The sequence below is a fragment of the Chiloscyllium plagiosum genome, unplaced genomic scaffold, assembly GCF_037043375.1.
Source record: "Chiloscyllium plagiosum isolate Xiang-an unplaced genomic scaffold, Cpla_swu_hap1 HiC_scaffold_37, whole genome shotgun sequence".
Taxonomy (NCBI): domain Eukaryota; kingdom Metazoa; phylum Chordata; class Chondrichthyes; order Orectolobiformes; family Hemiscylliidae; genus Chiloscyllium; species Chiloscyllium plagiosum.
In genome coordinates, this window is record NW_028270175.1 from 28,322,856 (window position 1) to 28,338,469 (window position 15,614).

General features: G+C 37.0%; 1 protein-coding gene across 7 annotated transcripts in view; it reads right to left on the reverse strand.

Moving 5' to 3' along the window:
• prdm2a (PR domain containing 2, with ZNF domain a) overlaps positions 1-15,614 on the reverse strand; it is a 172,634-nt gene that overhangs the window by 32,477 nt on the left and 124,543 nt on the right. For 5 of the 7 annotated variants that reach the window (XM_043675655.2, XM_043675654.2, XM_087980537.1 and 2 more), the window contains one exon: positions 6,914-7,040. The exons of 1 other annotated variant lie outside the window; for it this stretch is intronic. In XM_043675655.2, the coding sequence (XP_043531590.1) occupies positions 6,914-7,040 (127 nt within the window). Of the gene's footprint in view, positions 1-6,566; positions 6,804-6,913; positions 7,041-15,614 lie in introns of those variants that run through there. One more of the 7 variants, XM_043675656.2, reaches the window with a different exon arrangement.

Consider the following 15,614-nt stretch of genomic DNA (forward strand, 5'->3'; position numbering starts at 1 on the left):
TTTCTTGTGCATTCATACACAAGCTTCTGTAAAAGCAACTACATGTGGAGTTTTATTAATTTGCTAAAATTATTTCTATGGTAAGCAGTTAAGTCAATGGAACAAAACATCATCTCCCTCCTCTTCTGCATCTCCCAGCAGCTGCTATGCTCTGCTTTCTCCAGTGTCATTCTTTATTTGGTTTCAATTCGCTAGACCTATGAGTTACATAAACAAAACTCTTCTTGTAAAAAAAAACACTTTCCACAATAATCTCAAGTTATGCATGTGTATGCTTGGTGAAAGACAAAAGCACAGGATTCCACCAAAACGTGCTTTTTTGACATTCATTTTACAATTCTCACTTTTAGTCAGCTATCTTGCTGGGCGCGTCCAGGAACACAGTCAGTCTGAAACCCTTCCGTGATCTTAGCCACATGACTCCAAACTACACTCAAGTATCAGCAAACAGACATTGTGACTTCTCAGCATTTCAGATGAGAACAAAATTGCACACCTGTCTTTATTTTCAGTCAGGTACTTATTAAATAAGAATTATTTCAGCATTTATTGGAATGTTTAGTACTTGCACGTCAATTTAATCTAACATTATAATACATTTTGTGGCAACAGTTGAATCAAACTATGTTTCTAAACACAAACACCACTGACTTCAAAACGTGTTTCACATCTTTACAACATTGTAAATGAAGCAACTGAACCACTTTCATTTTCAAAGGCCTAGTCATTATTTTAAGATCTTAGCTTGCTCTGAAATAAGTGCTTTAAGTATTAACTGGGATAATCAGCACCTATAGGTTTTGTTCTACCTTCCCCACTGTTATCAGACTTACGAACATATTAGAAAAGATCTCTGCATCTTCCCTGTGGCTATAATCATTATAATCTGCATTGTGTTCTAGTATTCTGATATAGGTATGATTTGTTTGGATAGCATGCAAAACAACACCTCTCACAGATCTCAGTATGTGAAAATAATAAATCAAATCAAAACCACTGCCTGACCTCGTAGATGCCTCCTGGCACAGTTGACACCAAGGAAATATTGCATAGACATCATAGGGACAAATCTACCTTCTCCTACACTATGGAACTGGCAACACACTTTATCAATGACCATTTGCTAAACTGATGTTTTAGTGAAATGGGCGCCAAATGTGTGTTACCCCCGATTTTGCTGACCTATGAGTGAGCAAGACTTTATTAAAGCTAGGATATGGGCAGAGTTTTGGGTAAGCACAAGTTTAAGGACAGTGCTCAAGTCATAAAACAAAACCAAGTACTACAGAAGTTCTGTTAGTACATGAACATTCCATAAAAAGATTGCCAATATTTGGAGTGATTTCAAGACCATGGTTTTAACTCTGACAAGCTAGCATAACTACTCATTAATGATTTCTGTTAACCTCGCAGTGCCGACATAGTTTTTGATACCTATATTGTTTAATGAGATTACTGGTATATAACCAATTGCTCCATTTGAAATCAGCTTGTGAAATATTTTGCTGATTTACAGTTATGACAATATTGCCTAACAATTCAGTATAAATTTCAGAATTAAAATTAGGAAATTCAAGTTCTGAAAAAGGGTTACTGGACCCAAAATGTTAACTGCTTTCTCTCTACGATGCTTCCAAACCTTCCGGCAATTTCTGATTTGTTAAAGAATTTCAAATGATTTTAATGTTTCATAGTTCAAATGTCCTTTGTGTTCTCTAATTCTACAATATGAAGATTGCTAAAAAAAACATTCTCGTCAACAGACCTCTACTACTTCTCCCAACCCGCCACCCCCAACACCCCAAAGACAAGTCTGAGAATTTAACAAAAGTGGTCTTTCTTCATTAAGGCTACCATCACATTTGAAAATTCATCACAACTTATCAAAAGATTTTGGCAACGTATTGTTTTCACAAGCTTTCATGCAGCCCTGGGGTCAGGATTCCTGATGAAGGGCTTATGTCCAAAACGTCGACACTCCTGCTTCTCAAATGCTGCCTGACCAACTGTGCTTTTCCAACGCCACACTTTGACTCTGGATCTCCAGCACCTGTAGTCCTCACTTCGTCCTATATATGAGCACATGCCATACAAGGCTGACTGTACATGCTACTAAATGAGCCACTAAAGCATCAACTGGTCATTAGGAAGAAACTGCTAAACTTATACCATAATATTTGATTATAGGAAGAGAAGGGTTTTTGGTGAAAGGATGACCAGAATTCCTAGACAACATCCGAACATCAGACACTGGTGAATTCTTAACAGCAGCATGAACATATCAAACCATTTGGAATAAGGCAAAGTGAAGAAGGCTGTAGCTCCTCAGTTATCAGTCATAACAGACAAGGCATAATAGAACTGCTAAGAATCATGTGACCTGAAATTAAAAATTCTATTCTGATACAAGAATGCTCAATTACCAAATCCCACCAGACTAATTTCCCGAGCCAAGTGACCCTATAAGCTAATGTGCTTTTCCTACAACTTTAGATATCTAAGTTATGGGACTTGCAAATCTGCAAACACTTTAGTTACATATTTGTAAAGCAACACTATGTATCGCAATATATAACCATTACTTAACTAAGCACTGTGTCATTCCTCATTCCAATGGCAAGGCCTACACAAGAATTAGTGAAAATGAAGTGCTTTTGGTTCTATTTGGCCTATTTTCTGCCAGGAAAATTCCAGAAAATTACTCCTACAACACAGTCACAGCAAAGGGCGATTAGTTTTTTTTAAAAAAAAGAGTTATGATGGTCTAGAATGCATAGTTAGAAAGATATGCAGATTTAATAGCTGCAGTCAAAGTAGAATTAACCACATACATTCAAAAGGGGTAAAAAGAATTACTGTCAGGGGAAATTAAGAGAGAGGGAGTGAGATTAATTGGACAGATCTTCAGAAGAACCAGCATATATATGATGGACAAAACTGCCTCCCTCTTGTGCTACAGATTATCTCACAAGACGACCAGTCGAGATTAGCAAATACAGCAATTATATTAATTACAAAAATAACACTTACCTCACCTGTTAAAAGCATTTATTTGTGAAAGATCAGTGAGTTTCAGAACAGATAACACAATTTCAATATGTATGCAGTATGCATCGCCCACCCTCACATTTTTATATAAGTGACATAATTGGAAAAATGAACTCTGCCTTAAATAGCACCATAATGATGCAAAGATAAGAAAGTTATACTCCATGAGGAGACTAAATATGCTTATATGATGCTGCAAAACCACCTTCAGAACTGGCCCCTATTTTGACATTTTATTTGACATTCCTTTCAAGCACTGAAAATGTCTTAACTTCAAAAAAAAAAGCTTGAAAAGAGCATTCCCATCACTTAGAATGTTTGATTTAATTTGGGATAAAGGGGAAAGAAAATAGTTGTTAATTTACCATCAATGATTTCTATTACTATGTTTGCTGGAACTTTTTCAACATCTAGAAGCAAGCTAAAATTTGAGATTTAAGAACACAAAATGAAATTGAATCATTTCACCAACTTCAAGGGGTCTTCTGTCACCATTCAAAAGGTACAAACCTGCTTACAATTTTTCTACTTCCTACTTATAATCTGGAACTTGTTCCTTTCTCCGAGTCCCAAACACCAGTTTTCACTCCACTTCTGGAAGTCAGATGTTGGCAATTCTCTGAAGTGTCAGCTTTAGTTCAGTGTAGCACATTTGAGTCTACGCAAAAGATGCTGAATATTGACAGAATTAGTACCTGCGCATCTCTCCGATTTTGTTTTAAGAAGAGTCAGAGGATCATGGATTTGAGCCACACACCAGGATTTGAGCATATAATACAATACTAAAGTGTTATAGTCGTTTTTGGATAATACGCTAAACCAAAGCTCTGCGTGCCATCACCGGTAGAAGCAAAAGATCTCATGACACTGCTAGAGGACCAATTTATATTTGGCCAATACTTATCTTTTGATGAGGCCAAAAATAAGTTGAGGCCATTTGTCTTATTGCTTCTTGCAGGATTCTTCTACGTATCAATTATGGTAGTGTTTGCTTAAATCACAATAATTACTTCACTTCAGAAGTAATTTATTATGGCTGTAAAGACTTTGGGAAACAAGGAATTTGAAAAATGCTGTATAAAGTCAAATTATTTATATTTTCTGGAACCTCACTCAAGCATCATCCTATTTCCTTGCTCAAACCATTTACTACTATAATATCTCAAATTCAGCACACTTGAGACAGGTGCCAAGCAGGATTTTGGATATTTCTGGATTTCAAATTAAACATTCGAACCATGGGCAGTTTGGGTTATGCTGAGTTAGATGGAGTGAAGGCTAGGAAAGAGGCAGCTTGAGAAGTGACAAAGCTGATAACTAACCTGAAGCCACACTGTGTCAAAGAAGCATCTAGCTGAGTTGTCAGATTGCTTTTTTCCCTTAAAGGGTTTTATCAATTAAGATTGATGCAGGATTATAAAAAATACCTGGATTTCAGACACCACTGGGAGACAGATAGCTCTACTTGAGATACTGTACTTGTATTCGAGGTTTTAGGTGCACCTTTTGTTACAGGAAACTTCAATCTGAGCAATATGTAAAAATACAGGAAAATAAATCACATTGCCAAATTGGTTTTTAAGTTCAAGTTCAAGGCCTGGTTCAGGACGGTATCCTACAGCATTACTCGCAAGGAATTCCTCAAATATCTCAGCCAATGATTCTTCTCAAGTCACCATCACCAAAAACAGCAACTAGTTGATCATATCATTATTGTTCATTCTACTTTGCTTTGTGTAAAAATTATATTTGCCTAAAGATGGTTGACACTGCTTAAATAATCTACTGAAATTCAAAATAATTAACTGCATCTAAAGTGCCTTAAGATTGTGCTAAATGAGATGACAAAGTGCTATATAAATGAGTGTACTCTGCATAGTCATTAAAATATATCATTGGCCAGAAGTCTAGTACCACGCAGTCTTCCAAATTCCAAGAGAGTTGAATTTGATTTGTTAACAGATAATTTTCACAAAACAACCAACTTGTGGCATTTTCTATTCACAAGGAAGATTCAATGAATTATTTTCTGGTAGAATGTTTTTCCTTAGTAAAATGAAATCCTTGAACTTTTAATAGTATTCTCACATCAAAAGACAATTAATTCAGTTGTAAAATTTGGAAGTATCAAGACCTTACTGATCATGTGCCAAGTTCACTGATCTCAGATGCAGCATCATTTTGAACAGTACGACTTGTCTTGGTGTCCCAAACTAGGGAAGGGGAGTGGGGGTTTGCTCACTATACGTATTCTCTGCTGGAGCTTTATTAAATGAGTGGGAACCAATAATGCTGGTCTAGGCACAGAGTTCCAAACTAACAACAACAGAACAATCATTTCAAGCACACATAGCCAGATTCTATGATCCATAATTTCTGTTCCAATGAAAAATCAATATGCTGATACAACATTGTTGTAAAGAATCTTGCTTTATAAAACAGTTCTAATTTACTGCAGATCCCAAAAATGACTAAAATGACTTCAATATAAATATTACAAGCTGGTAATTTTATATAGGTTATACAAGTACAACATTCCAAGTACACCAGGTGTGTACTTAATAAGGATTTCTGCTACAGCCATTTTTCTTTTAGCATTCTCACTTCCTGCTGAGGCACACAAACCAATGTATTAATACTTGAATTTGAACCCAGTAAAGTTTTGTTTGATGTACTTTTTATTTTGATAAATCAGGATCAATGTCTTGCGTTTTTATTGCTAACTTTTAAAAAATCCCAATTATTTTCTTTGAAACTCTTAATATACAGATCTACATCTAAAGAGATAAAACTTAAAGGCATTTGATTACTAATTGCAAATACATTCTACATCTGTCTTGCTGAATTCTAAATTAATCCAAGAGTCATTATCATTTTGCATTCTCAAACTTGAATAGAAATTGCATTTCCATTCTGCTCTCCAGTCCCAAATCAAACAAATAAATGAAGCATTGTTCTCTATTTTTAATGTAGGGGAAAAATCATGATTCAATTGTTTAAATCAAGTAAATTGCACATCAATTATTTTAAAAATCTCATCGAGTTCTATTTTGCAGTCATCCTTTGAAGAAAAAATATTTTATAAGTATTTTGTTGACTGGAAGTGTAAGGGCGAAAAGTTAAACGTTGTATCTCAGGAAAGAGAAATAACGTCCAAATGTCCTGAATAAATTGATGTTAAGATTTGAGAAATGCTCCATGCAGATATTTTTACACAATATTTCAAGATTCAGATTTTAAAAAGATAAAACATTTCGATTGGTGTAAAAATTCTGGGAGTAATCTAGTTATTCAGTGAATTAAGCAGCTGCATCCATTTTGTAGGCCTCTGAAATTAGAAACTGCTTACATAACACAATTCACTAGCACACTTCAATCTGCGTCTACATTTCTAACTACACTCTCCCACAAGCAAAAAGAGCCATCTTTGTTTAAGTAAAGATTTCTAAAAGTCAGTATCACAAACCTCTGACCAGATTTCAAATTTCCAAAATGTTTTTTTAAAGAAGTGAACTTACATAGTTTTACAGGCCATGTCCAGAATGTTGTTTAAAAACTGAAGATAAACAGCAGAGCTTTAAATGAGAAATGCCTGGAGCAGTATCTCTGCATTTTAATATTCTTGTACTACAGTGCCGGAGCCTGAAACCTGGGAAGGTCATCCAGTCGCATTTCTCCAACTGACATTCCAGTGCCACTCCTAAGGCGCAACTGCAGTTTAACTGAGCTCACTTCATCCAGTCCTGTAGCACTTTCAAAACTCCAAAATAATTCTTTTCCACCCTCTCTCCAGCAGGAGGAACATTTTGTACTGCACTCGCCCCACCCAGTCACCAACCCAAAAGAACTACGAGGCTTCCCTTACCTTTCCTGCCTCTGGGAGAGCTCCTCCTGTTGAGAATAGTACTTCTCTCTTCCTCTAGAGCAGCTGCAATGTCTGGGTTGTCTTCCCCATTGTACCACACCAACAGTTCTTCCCCTGGCTGGATAGGCTATAGACGGGATAAAGAAAATTGCACCAATCAGTGCCAGGTTCGTTTTTATAAGAAAGACAGTCAAGGATCCTCGATGTAGGCGGTGCGGCCTGGGTTGTTTAAACACTGCTCTACACCCGACTACAAAACTATTCCCTGACTGTGATATGATTACACTCCAACAGGAAGCACTCTTTGAACCAATGCTAATCTCAATACAACTGGGAAGTGGTTTCTTAACAAAAGCTCTGCATTAGCTCAAGAGGGTGTTGTTTAATGTTGAGTGTTCAGCAGAATACAGCAACCCCTGGTGGTCGGAGGACGACATCAGCTTAATTAACTCAAACCAACACCATACCTCCAAAATAGCCCTAGAATGTCTCACTTTGATTATATAGAGTTCACTTCCAGTTTCTTTCTCCTAAATGTTAACAGCATTTGGTAGAATTAAAAGCTATATTTTTAGAGAAGTTATGTCGTCTAAAAATAAAACCTTGAATGTATCTGTGCTTGCACTGCAGTGATTACTTCTGCAAGGCTGTTGTTTTGCAGCTAGCTCACTTCCTCTGTTTGGTAGGCTGCAGTCTCTCAGGCACTGACCACTCTTCAGCATCTCACTCAGGTAATCTGGTATGTGTTGCAACAACATTAAATTGGTATTAAGAACAAACCCTAGCGGATTTTCTTTTCATAATCCAGTGCTGTTGACATCAGTTGTGATGCTCCCATTGCCTTGGCAGAGATGAACTAGTTTATATAGGCAGGGAATTGAATTTGAAATCCTTCCTGTCTGTATAGCTTTATAACCCATTGGATAAACTCATTATGCTGCAGATAATGCACTAATATAATAGCACCATTATTCACACCATTGTGCCCTTTTTTGTATCACCTGGGGGAAAAAAAGAAGTGAAGTCCTTCACCAGAACACAATGTCTTGAATACATATTACCAGGTAAATCATAAAAAGGAACACAGTAGATATATTTAATCTGAATTTAGATTGGCAGCTAAAATCTCACTCTTTCCTCATTTCACGTGGATCAACTTCTCTACCCCAATTTCTGGGAAAGCCTATCTATCCAGCAAAATTCACTACAACACTTGTTTTGGTCCTGGGCAAGTGGATGATTGCAAGTGTGTTGAAATTAGAGTTCTATCCCATCAACCTTCATAAGACAGGCTTCATCTACTGCCACATCCAAGTGATTCTACTCACCAAATTCTCCTCTCAGCATTTTGAAGGGCTCTTTCCCTCTTTGATACCACAGTCCATGCCTTGTGAACTCTAACACCCTTCTCATGTTCCCACAGAATCTATCCATGCATGCAAAGGCAAAGCTACCTCCTCACTTCCCACTATCCAAACCTGCTAACACTCCTTTAAACAGCACTTCACACATGCTTTCAACTTAGTTTTCAGTACTTATGATGAGCTCTCTTCATCACAATGGACTACCACCTGATAAAGGAGCGACGCTCCGAAAGCTAGTGTGCTTCCAATTAAACCTGTTGGACTACAGCCTGGTGTTGTGTGATTTTTAACTCTTTTCTACAACAGAGAGAGCCAAGTGTAAACCGGAGATCCACTTTGCAGAGCACCTCCATTCAGTTTCCATGACCCTGCGCTTTCAGTTGCTTCTTATTTTAATTATTTGTTCCACTTCTCCTGATTTAGCAATCCATAAAGTTAAATTTAATGAAAGCTTGAGAAACTGATTCTGCATCTTATGGATTTCTGAATCTAGGCAGAGTGGTTCAACAAATTCAGATAATCTGTACTCTGTTTTTATTGATTTTTGAACGACAGCAGTTTGTATTAATTCTACTTTTTTTCATGAACATCTCTTGGAGACACCTCTTGTTTTACTTGTCCTGTTGCCACACACTTTCTTTCTTGCCCATATTGTCTTTTGACATTTAATCTCAACTGTCTTCCACCTGATCACAGTCTCTTTTGTGTCTTTGTTTTAGTTCTTTCAAGATGTGGGCTTTTTGGATAAGGCCAACATTTGTTGTTTATTCTCAACAAGCCTTGAGAAGTAGGGTGAGTCTCTTCTCCCCCTTTTCCTTTCTCTATACTGGTTTTAAATATCTTCCACCACTAAATTTTTCCAATTCTGATTAAAAGTCACTGACCTGACATGTTAACTCAGTTTCCCTCTCTGCAGATACTTCAAGGTCTGCTAAATATTTCCTAAATGTTCAGTTTTTACTCGAGACTTGATTCTTTCTTTTTGTTTCATAAACTTACTTTTTTGACCCAGCAGGAGATCGTTTTGATCAATATGCCAATCATGAAGAAAATTTACTCTGACTATAAATCAGTGACAACTGAACAAAATTTTGGACAATTCTGCAATATCCATATCCCATTGTAGAGTCATACAGCATGGAAACAGACTCTTTGGTTCAACTCATCCATGCCAAATTTCCCAAACTAAATTAGTCTCATTTGCCTCTAAACTTTCTAATTCATATACCTTTTCAAATATCTTTTAAATGTTGTAAATGCATCTGCAACTACCACTTCATCTACAAACCACACCATGTTGTGAAAAAAATGTCCCTCATGATCCTTTCTAAATGTATTTCTTCTCACCTTCAAATTATGCCCTCTCGGTTTGAACTCCCCCAACCCGCGGGAAAAGACCTGTGCTATGGCCCTCATGATTTTAAGCGTCTCTAAGGTCACCCCTCAATATCCTTTTTTTTCTTGAAAGTCTTCAATGTTTTGGTCTCAACAGTTTCCTGTGTCAGAGAGTTCCACAAGCTCACCACTCAGTGAAGAAATTCCTTCACATCTCAGACCTAAAAGGCCTATTCCTGTTCTTTACACTGTAAACCCTGGTTCTGGACTCCCCGATCATTGGGAACATCCTTCTGGTATCGATCATTTAACCCTTTTAGAATTTTTATGTTTCTTCTCAACTCTGGTAAATATAATCCTAAGCAATCCAGTTTCTCCCCATCTGCCAGTCCTACCATCCCATGAATCGGTTGGTAAACCTTCATCGCACTCCCTCAATAGTGATGGCAAATTATCTCAAGATGATCCTAATGGCATACTCCAGGTGTGAACTTATCAATACACCATACAATTGCAGCAAGACATCTCTGCTGCTGTATCTGAATTTTCTTGCTTTGAAAGCCAACATAGTACTTGCTTTCTTCACTGACTGCTGCACCGCTATGCTTACTTTCAGTGAACGAAATACAAAGCTACTCAGGTCTCATTGCTTGTTTCCTTTTCCCTATCTATTGCTATTCAGATAATGATCTGCCTGACTGTTTTTGTGACCAGAGTGGACAATCTCACATTTATCTGTTCACTCACTTAACTCATCAAGACCACACTGACACTTCTCTGCATCCTGCTCACTACGCAACTTCCTACCCAGCTTTGTGTCAAACCTGAAGATATGACATATAGTTTCGTGTTAGTCACTTATATCGTGAATAGCTGGGGTCCAGTACTCATCCTTGTCTAGTGTCTCTCGTCACTGCCTGCCATTCAGAAAAAGACCCCTCATTTCCTTCTTTGTTTCTTGTTTGGTGATCAGCTCTCAATCCATTTCAGTACATGGCCTCCAATCCCATGCACTTTAAAATAACATGCTAAGATGTTATGTTGTTATGCACTTTAGAATTAAACCCCTCAGAATGAAAAGATAATACAATCTTTAGCAACTATTGTGAAGTTGAGCATTGGAATACAACGGTGGACCAGCTGATAAAATTGTTGGAGATGGATTTGGACTTTTGAGACCACTTCGTTGCATCTCTCAGAGAATGACAGTCGAGGAAAAAAAACTATATACCCACTACAGTAAAAATAATAACCTGGCAATAAATTCACTATAAAAGGTAAAACTTCACAGAAGTTATGCTAACAAGAATAGGAGGCAAATACTTCCTAGAGGAAGTATGTCAGATTGGAGAAGGTTGCCTGGAGACTCATAAGGCCACAATTGATTCAATTTATTCTTAAATAACCTCTGGATCCAGAAACTCAGTGCAGAGTGATCAAATTTGCTCATGCTATCAAAGGTTTTTTTTCCGAAAGAGTGGATCAGAAACCAAAGAATAATGAAATTGAAATATGCAACGGTGAAAAAAATGGTAAATACATACATTTTGCAGTGAGGGTGGAATACTTAACAGTACACATGCTCCATGAATGGAGCACAGACAGCTAAGAGTGAAACTGAAAAAGCATCAGGAGTTTTCATAGACTTGATGCTGAACATGCACAATCAATGCACAGCAGTAAATTAAGTTAAATTATTCTGAGACAGCAGGAGAGACATAGGTTAAAACTAGCAACAGATAAAGTCTTCTTTACATATGGAGTGGACAACACTTAGACAAAGTGGTGAGGGCATCTTTCTGGATGTATGTGTGTATTGCATGTTTTCTCTCATTCATAGTGATCTCCTTATCTTGTAAAGTCACCAGTAGTATCTGTTTTACAAACTTTTCCCAAGTCTGTGACAATCCACAATGCCAGCTAGATCTTAATTTGAACAGGTACATTGGTATTAATACCAAATTTAAGACAGGCATCGCTAGACTGAACATTAATCCCCTCAGAAAATAAGCAGCTAACATTTCTAACTTCCATGGTAATGATCAGTACCTTGATATTACCTTGAATTTTGATAAAGAGCTCCATTACTTATGACTGTGGAGAAAACTCAATTTCTGGATTCTGTGATCCAGTAAGGATAGCATATTATCAGGAGACATCTCTAATTAATTTTAGTATCATTAGCTTGAGGCAAGATATTAGATCAGTTCTGGCACACCTAACACAGAACAGGGCAGTGTTCAAAATTTAGGAATTTCTTAGCTTGTGTGTTTCAGTGCAAGTTTACACACTTTCCAATCAGCCACCAGAGGATTCTAAAGTCTGTGTGAAACACTTACTAGTGCCTGCAGTTAAAACGTTATTACTCAGAACATTTACTAGCAATTGCACACATCAGTCCTTATTAACCAAGGGCACCAGCTTGTTGTAGAAGATCAAACTGCTTTCACTGCTAATTAGTCTTTGCTATTCTTTGCAAATTAAGTAAATGGTAATGAGCAAGTAAACCGCATCATCCAATACTGTACCACAAGAACAGTTACTTATTCGTCTCTATTGTTTGCAATATTTCCTTACACATATTTTTCTAGAAAATAATGGTTACTAAATTTAACCCACTTTTCAAAAAATTCCAAGGAAGTACAATTATGTACAAGAACAGAAAGTGCAGAAAATACTTGCAAGTTTTGGTAGCATCCATAGAGAAAGAAACAAGGTCAAACGTTTCAGTTTGGTGACTTGTCATCAGAACAGGTAAATAGTTTTCAGTTCTCAGGAAAGGTCATTGATCTGAAATGGTAACTCCGTTTCCCTTGCCACATTAGCTGACAGGACTGCTGAATACTTTTAGCATTTTCTGTTATTATTTCAAATTTCCAGTATCCAGAGTATTTTGATTCTGTATAATAATATATTTTGTCTTCGAAATGTTGGACTGCTTCAGAAGCAACATTCTGATTTGTGCAACTCAATAGCACTGACATTTAAGTTCTACCATTGATAAAGGGTAGGAACAATTCAAACTGAAGACTTAAAGGAGCACATGGAAAAAGTAACTCAAACAAAGTTTAAATCCATCATCTCAAATGGCAAGACTTAAAAACAATCAAAATTAAAAATTCAATAGCACCTTTATAATTAGCAGGATCTAATATGTGTGCTGTAATATGTGGTATGGATAGCATCTGAGGCAAGCAAAAGATGCTTTCACTTGATACTAACTTTAAAATTGTTGGAATTGGAAGAGTCAAATTTAAGGTGATATAATTTTGATCTTTACTGATCTTTGTTGTTCTTTACGTAAAGCAAATAAAACGGAGAAAATTTCTAAAGAAACTTGCTTCTCACATGGCGGAAATAAAACAAAGTATGAAATGGATGAATAAGCTGTTAGGCCCTACTGACAACACTGGATATCTTACAGATGTGACTTTGACAAAAGTTTAATGCTTACTTGAAACAACCAGTCACCACATTCTTGTGGGGTTTTACCTAGAGTCAAATTTTAACGGAGGATGTGAAGCACATTTGCATAGCATTCCTGTGGGGCTAACCGTTTCAAGCAAATCTCTGCTTTTATTTCTCTCATGACAATTGGTTGCAGTTGGGATAGAAATGCAGCTTTTGAAATAAGCACAAGTATGCTGGTATAATTAAGGCTGAATATTGAAACCTCAAACAATAAAGAAACAAACCTATTGAAGAACAGGTGCATGTAAACCAAGGAAAGCCAGTGTGTACAAAAAGATTGATGGGGTAGATAGAGAAAAAAGGGGGACCTTTGCAGAAAGGTGACATTTTTACCTCACCTGTGTGTAACACTGCAGAAGAACAACTACTCAAATATAGAAGATTCATCATTGAAAAAAATCAAGTATTATAAATCCAAAAAAGTGCTAAACAGAGAACTGCCAACATTGATGGATGTATATGGCTAAAGTTGTGGCTGTCAGATACAAAAACACTTTGGAATGAGTCAACATAGCAAATGTAGGACTAACTGGCACTGTCCCTAAGGTAGTATTGCATCTCTAAATATTGCTGCAATCACTCAAATCAGTTGCACAGGTACAGAAGCAGTGAAGGCAGAGTTACTACTGGATTATTTCTGAAATACATAGCAGGGCCATTGCACACTTTAAAAAGAAAAATGACCAATTTATTTTTCAGTTGAAATCCTTAAAACTACTTGTTCAGTTAGTATTTGGAACATAAGTTCCTTCAGCATAATTTTTAATCTATCTTACTCTTTCAGATGCTGAATAACTTGCTCAGTTGTTATTGCATGTTTCCAATGTCTAGCAATTTATCTTTCACTTTCTTGTAGGCAGAAAATTCCCCTCAAGTAACTGCTTGAATTGGTACTGTATTAAATTTATCAAATGTTGAGAATTTTAGAAATTGAACAAAGTTGAATGTTGATTCAAGCTGGAATAAAGGATGGCCTATGATGTCTTATTCAATCCTGTGCATTCAGACAAGTCAATGGGACTATAATTCTGTGAGCTGTGCATTCCATAGATGGCATGCATCAACAGATAATAATTTGTGAAGAACATCCTATAGTGGTGAGATTCAGCAAGTCTCATTGTGACACCTGTAACTGCAAATTATCTGCCACTGTCTTGATATCTGGGTTGTAGTTTGAACCTGCTAGTCATATACAGTCCATCAAATGGGTATCTGCAAAGTGGATGCAATATTTGCACTGGATTGTCTTCATTCGGAAGAATGTTGTCGCACAGAGGAATATGAAGCCAAAGCTAGCTTTCACTTTAAAAGCACAAGTTATTGGAAATGAGTATTTTTCTCATTAAGTCTCCAAAATTCACTGCCCCTTGATTTGGCTTTCAGCTCAATCTCATTTTACACCATAATTATCACCATACTAACTCTGTTACTTTGTAATCAAACATCTGATGGAATTTCATAGCTAACCCACCAATGTCTACTTGAGGAATGAATTTGAGACAACCATGACTATTTGTTCCGTCAAATCTAATTCCTGAAATAATCTGTTGAATTCAACGGACTTCCTCACGGGTGCACAAGGGTTTTCTAGGTGGAACCATTTTTCACTGTCTTTGGTTTTTTTCTAGTATTTTCTCTAGACTCAGGAGGTTTGCTGCTTTTTAAAAAAAAATTGGGGAGGCCACAGCTCAGTTTCAATTTGACGCATTTACAGCACTGATCATATGCAATAAATCTCTGCCCTTGCCTTGCAGTTCACAGTTCAGCTCTTTCAGTTTTGATGTTACATTTGTACAGAACCTGAAGTTGAGCAACCATGACAGAACACTGCACACTTCATCCCTTGATTTAAGTGACAATTTCAGATATCAGAATTAAAAATCTCTGTAAATCTTCCTTCGACTTAAGCACCTCACAGCAGCATGGAGGATGTACACAGCATTTAGTTAGCTGAGTGAGAATTTAAATCCTGAAGGGCTCTTACATGAATGGAGTACACAATCTTAACTGTTTGATGAGAAAAGTCCATAAATTTAAATTGCTAATGCTTGCTGGTAGATTATTCAATGGTAATTGACAAAAGAAGAAATCAGGATACTTTCTGCAAAACCCAACAAGACGACATTTGTACCAAGCATCCTCAGTGCACCATCAAATATGATGGAAAGCAGTTTCTTTTCAAGCATGCACCTTTTGAAATTTGGAGGAGATATCCTCACCCCTTATTCTCTTTTTGAGGGGATAAAAAGGTGAGAAGATACTCTTTGATTTTGTGTGCATAGTTTTAAAGACAAAACTAATTAGCTTGGTTGGAAAGTGAGGTCTGCAGATTCTGGAGATCAGAGATGGAAATGTGTTGCTGGAAAAGCGCAGCAGGTCAGGCAGCATCTAGGGAACAGGAGAATCGACGTTTCGGGCATTAGCCCTTCTTCAGGAAGGATTGATTCCTGAAGAAGGGCTAATGCCCGAAACGTCGATTCTCCTGTTCCCTAGATGCTGTCTGACCTGCTGCGCTTTTCCAGCAACACATT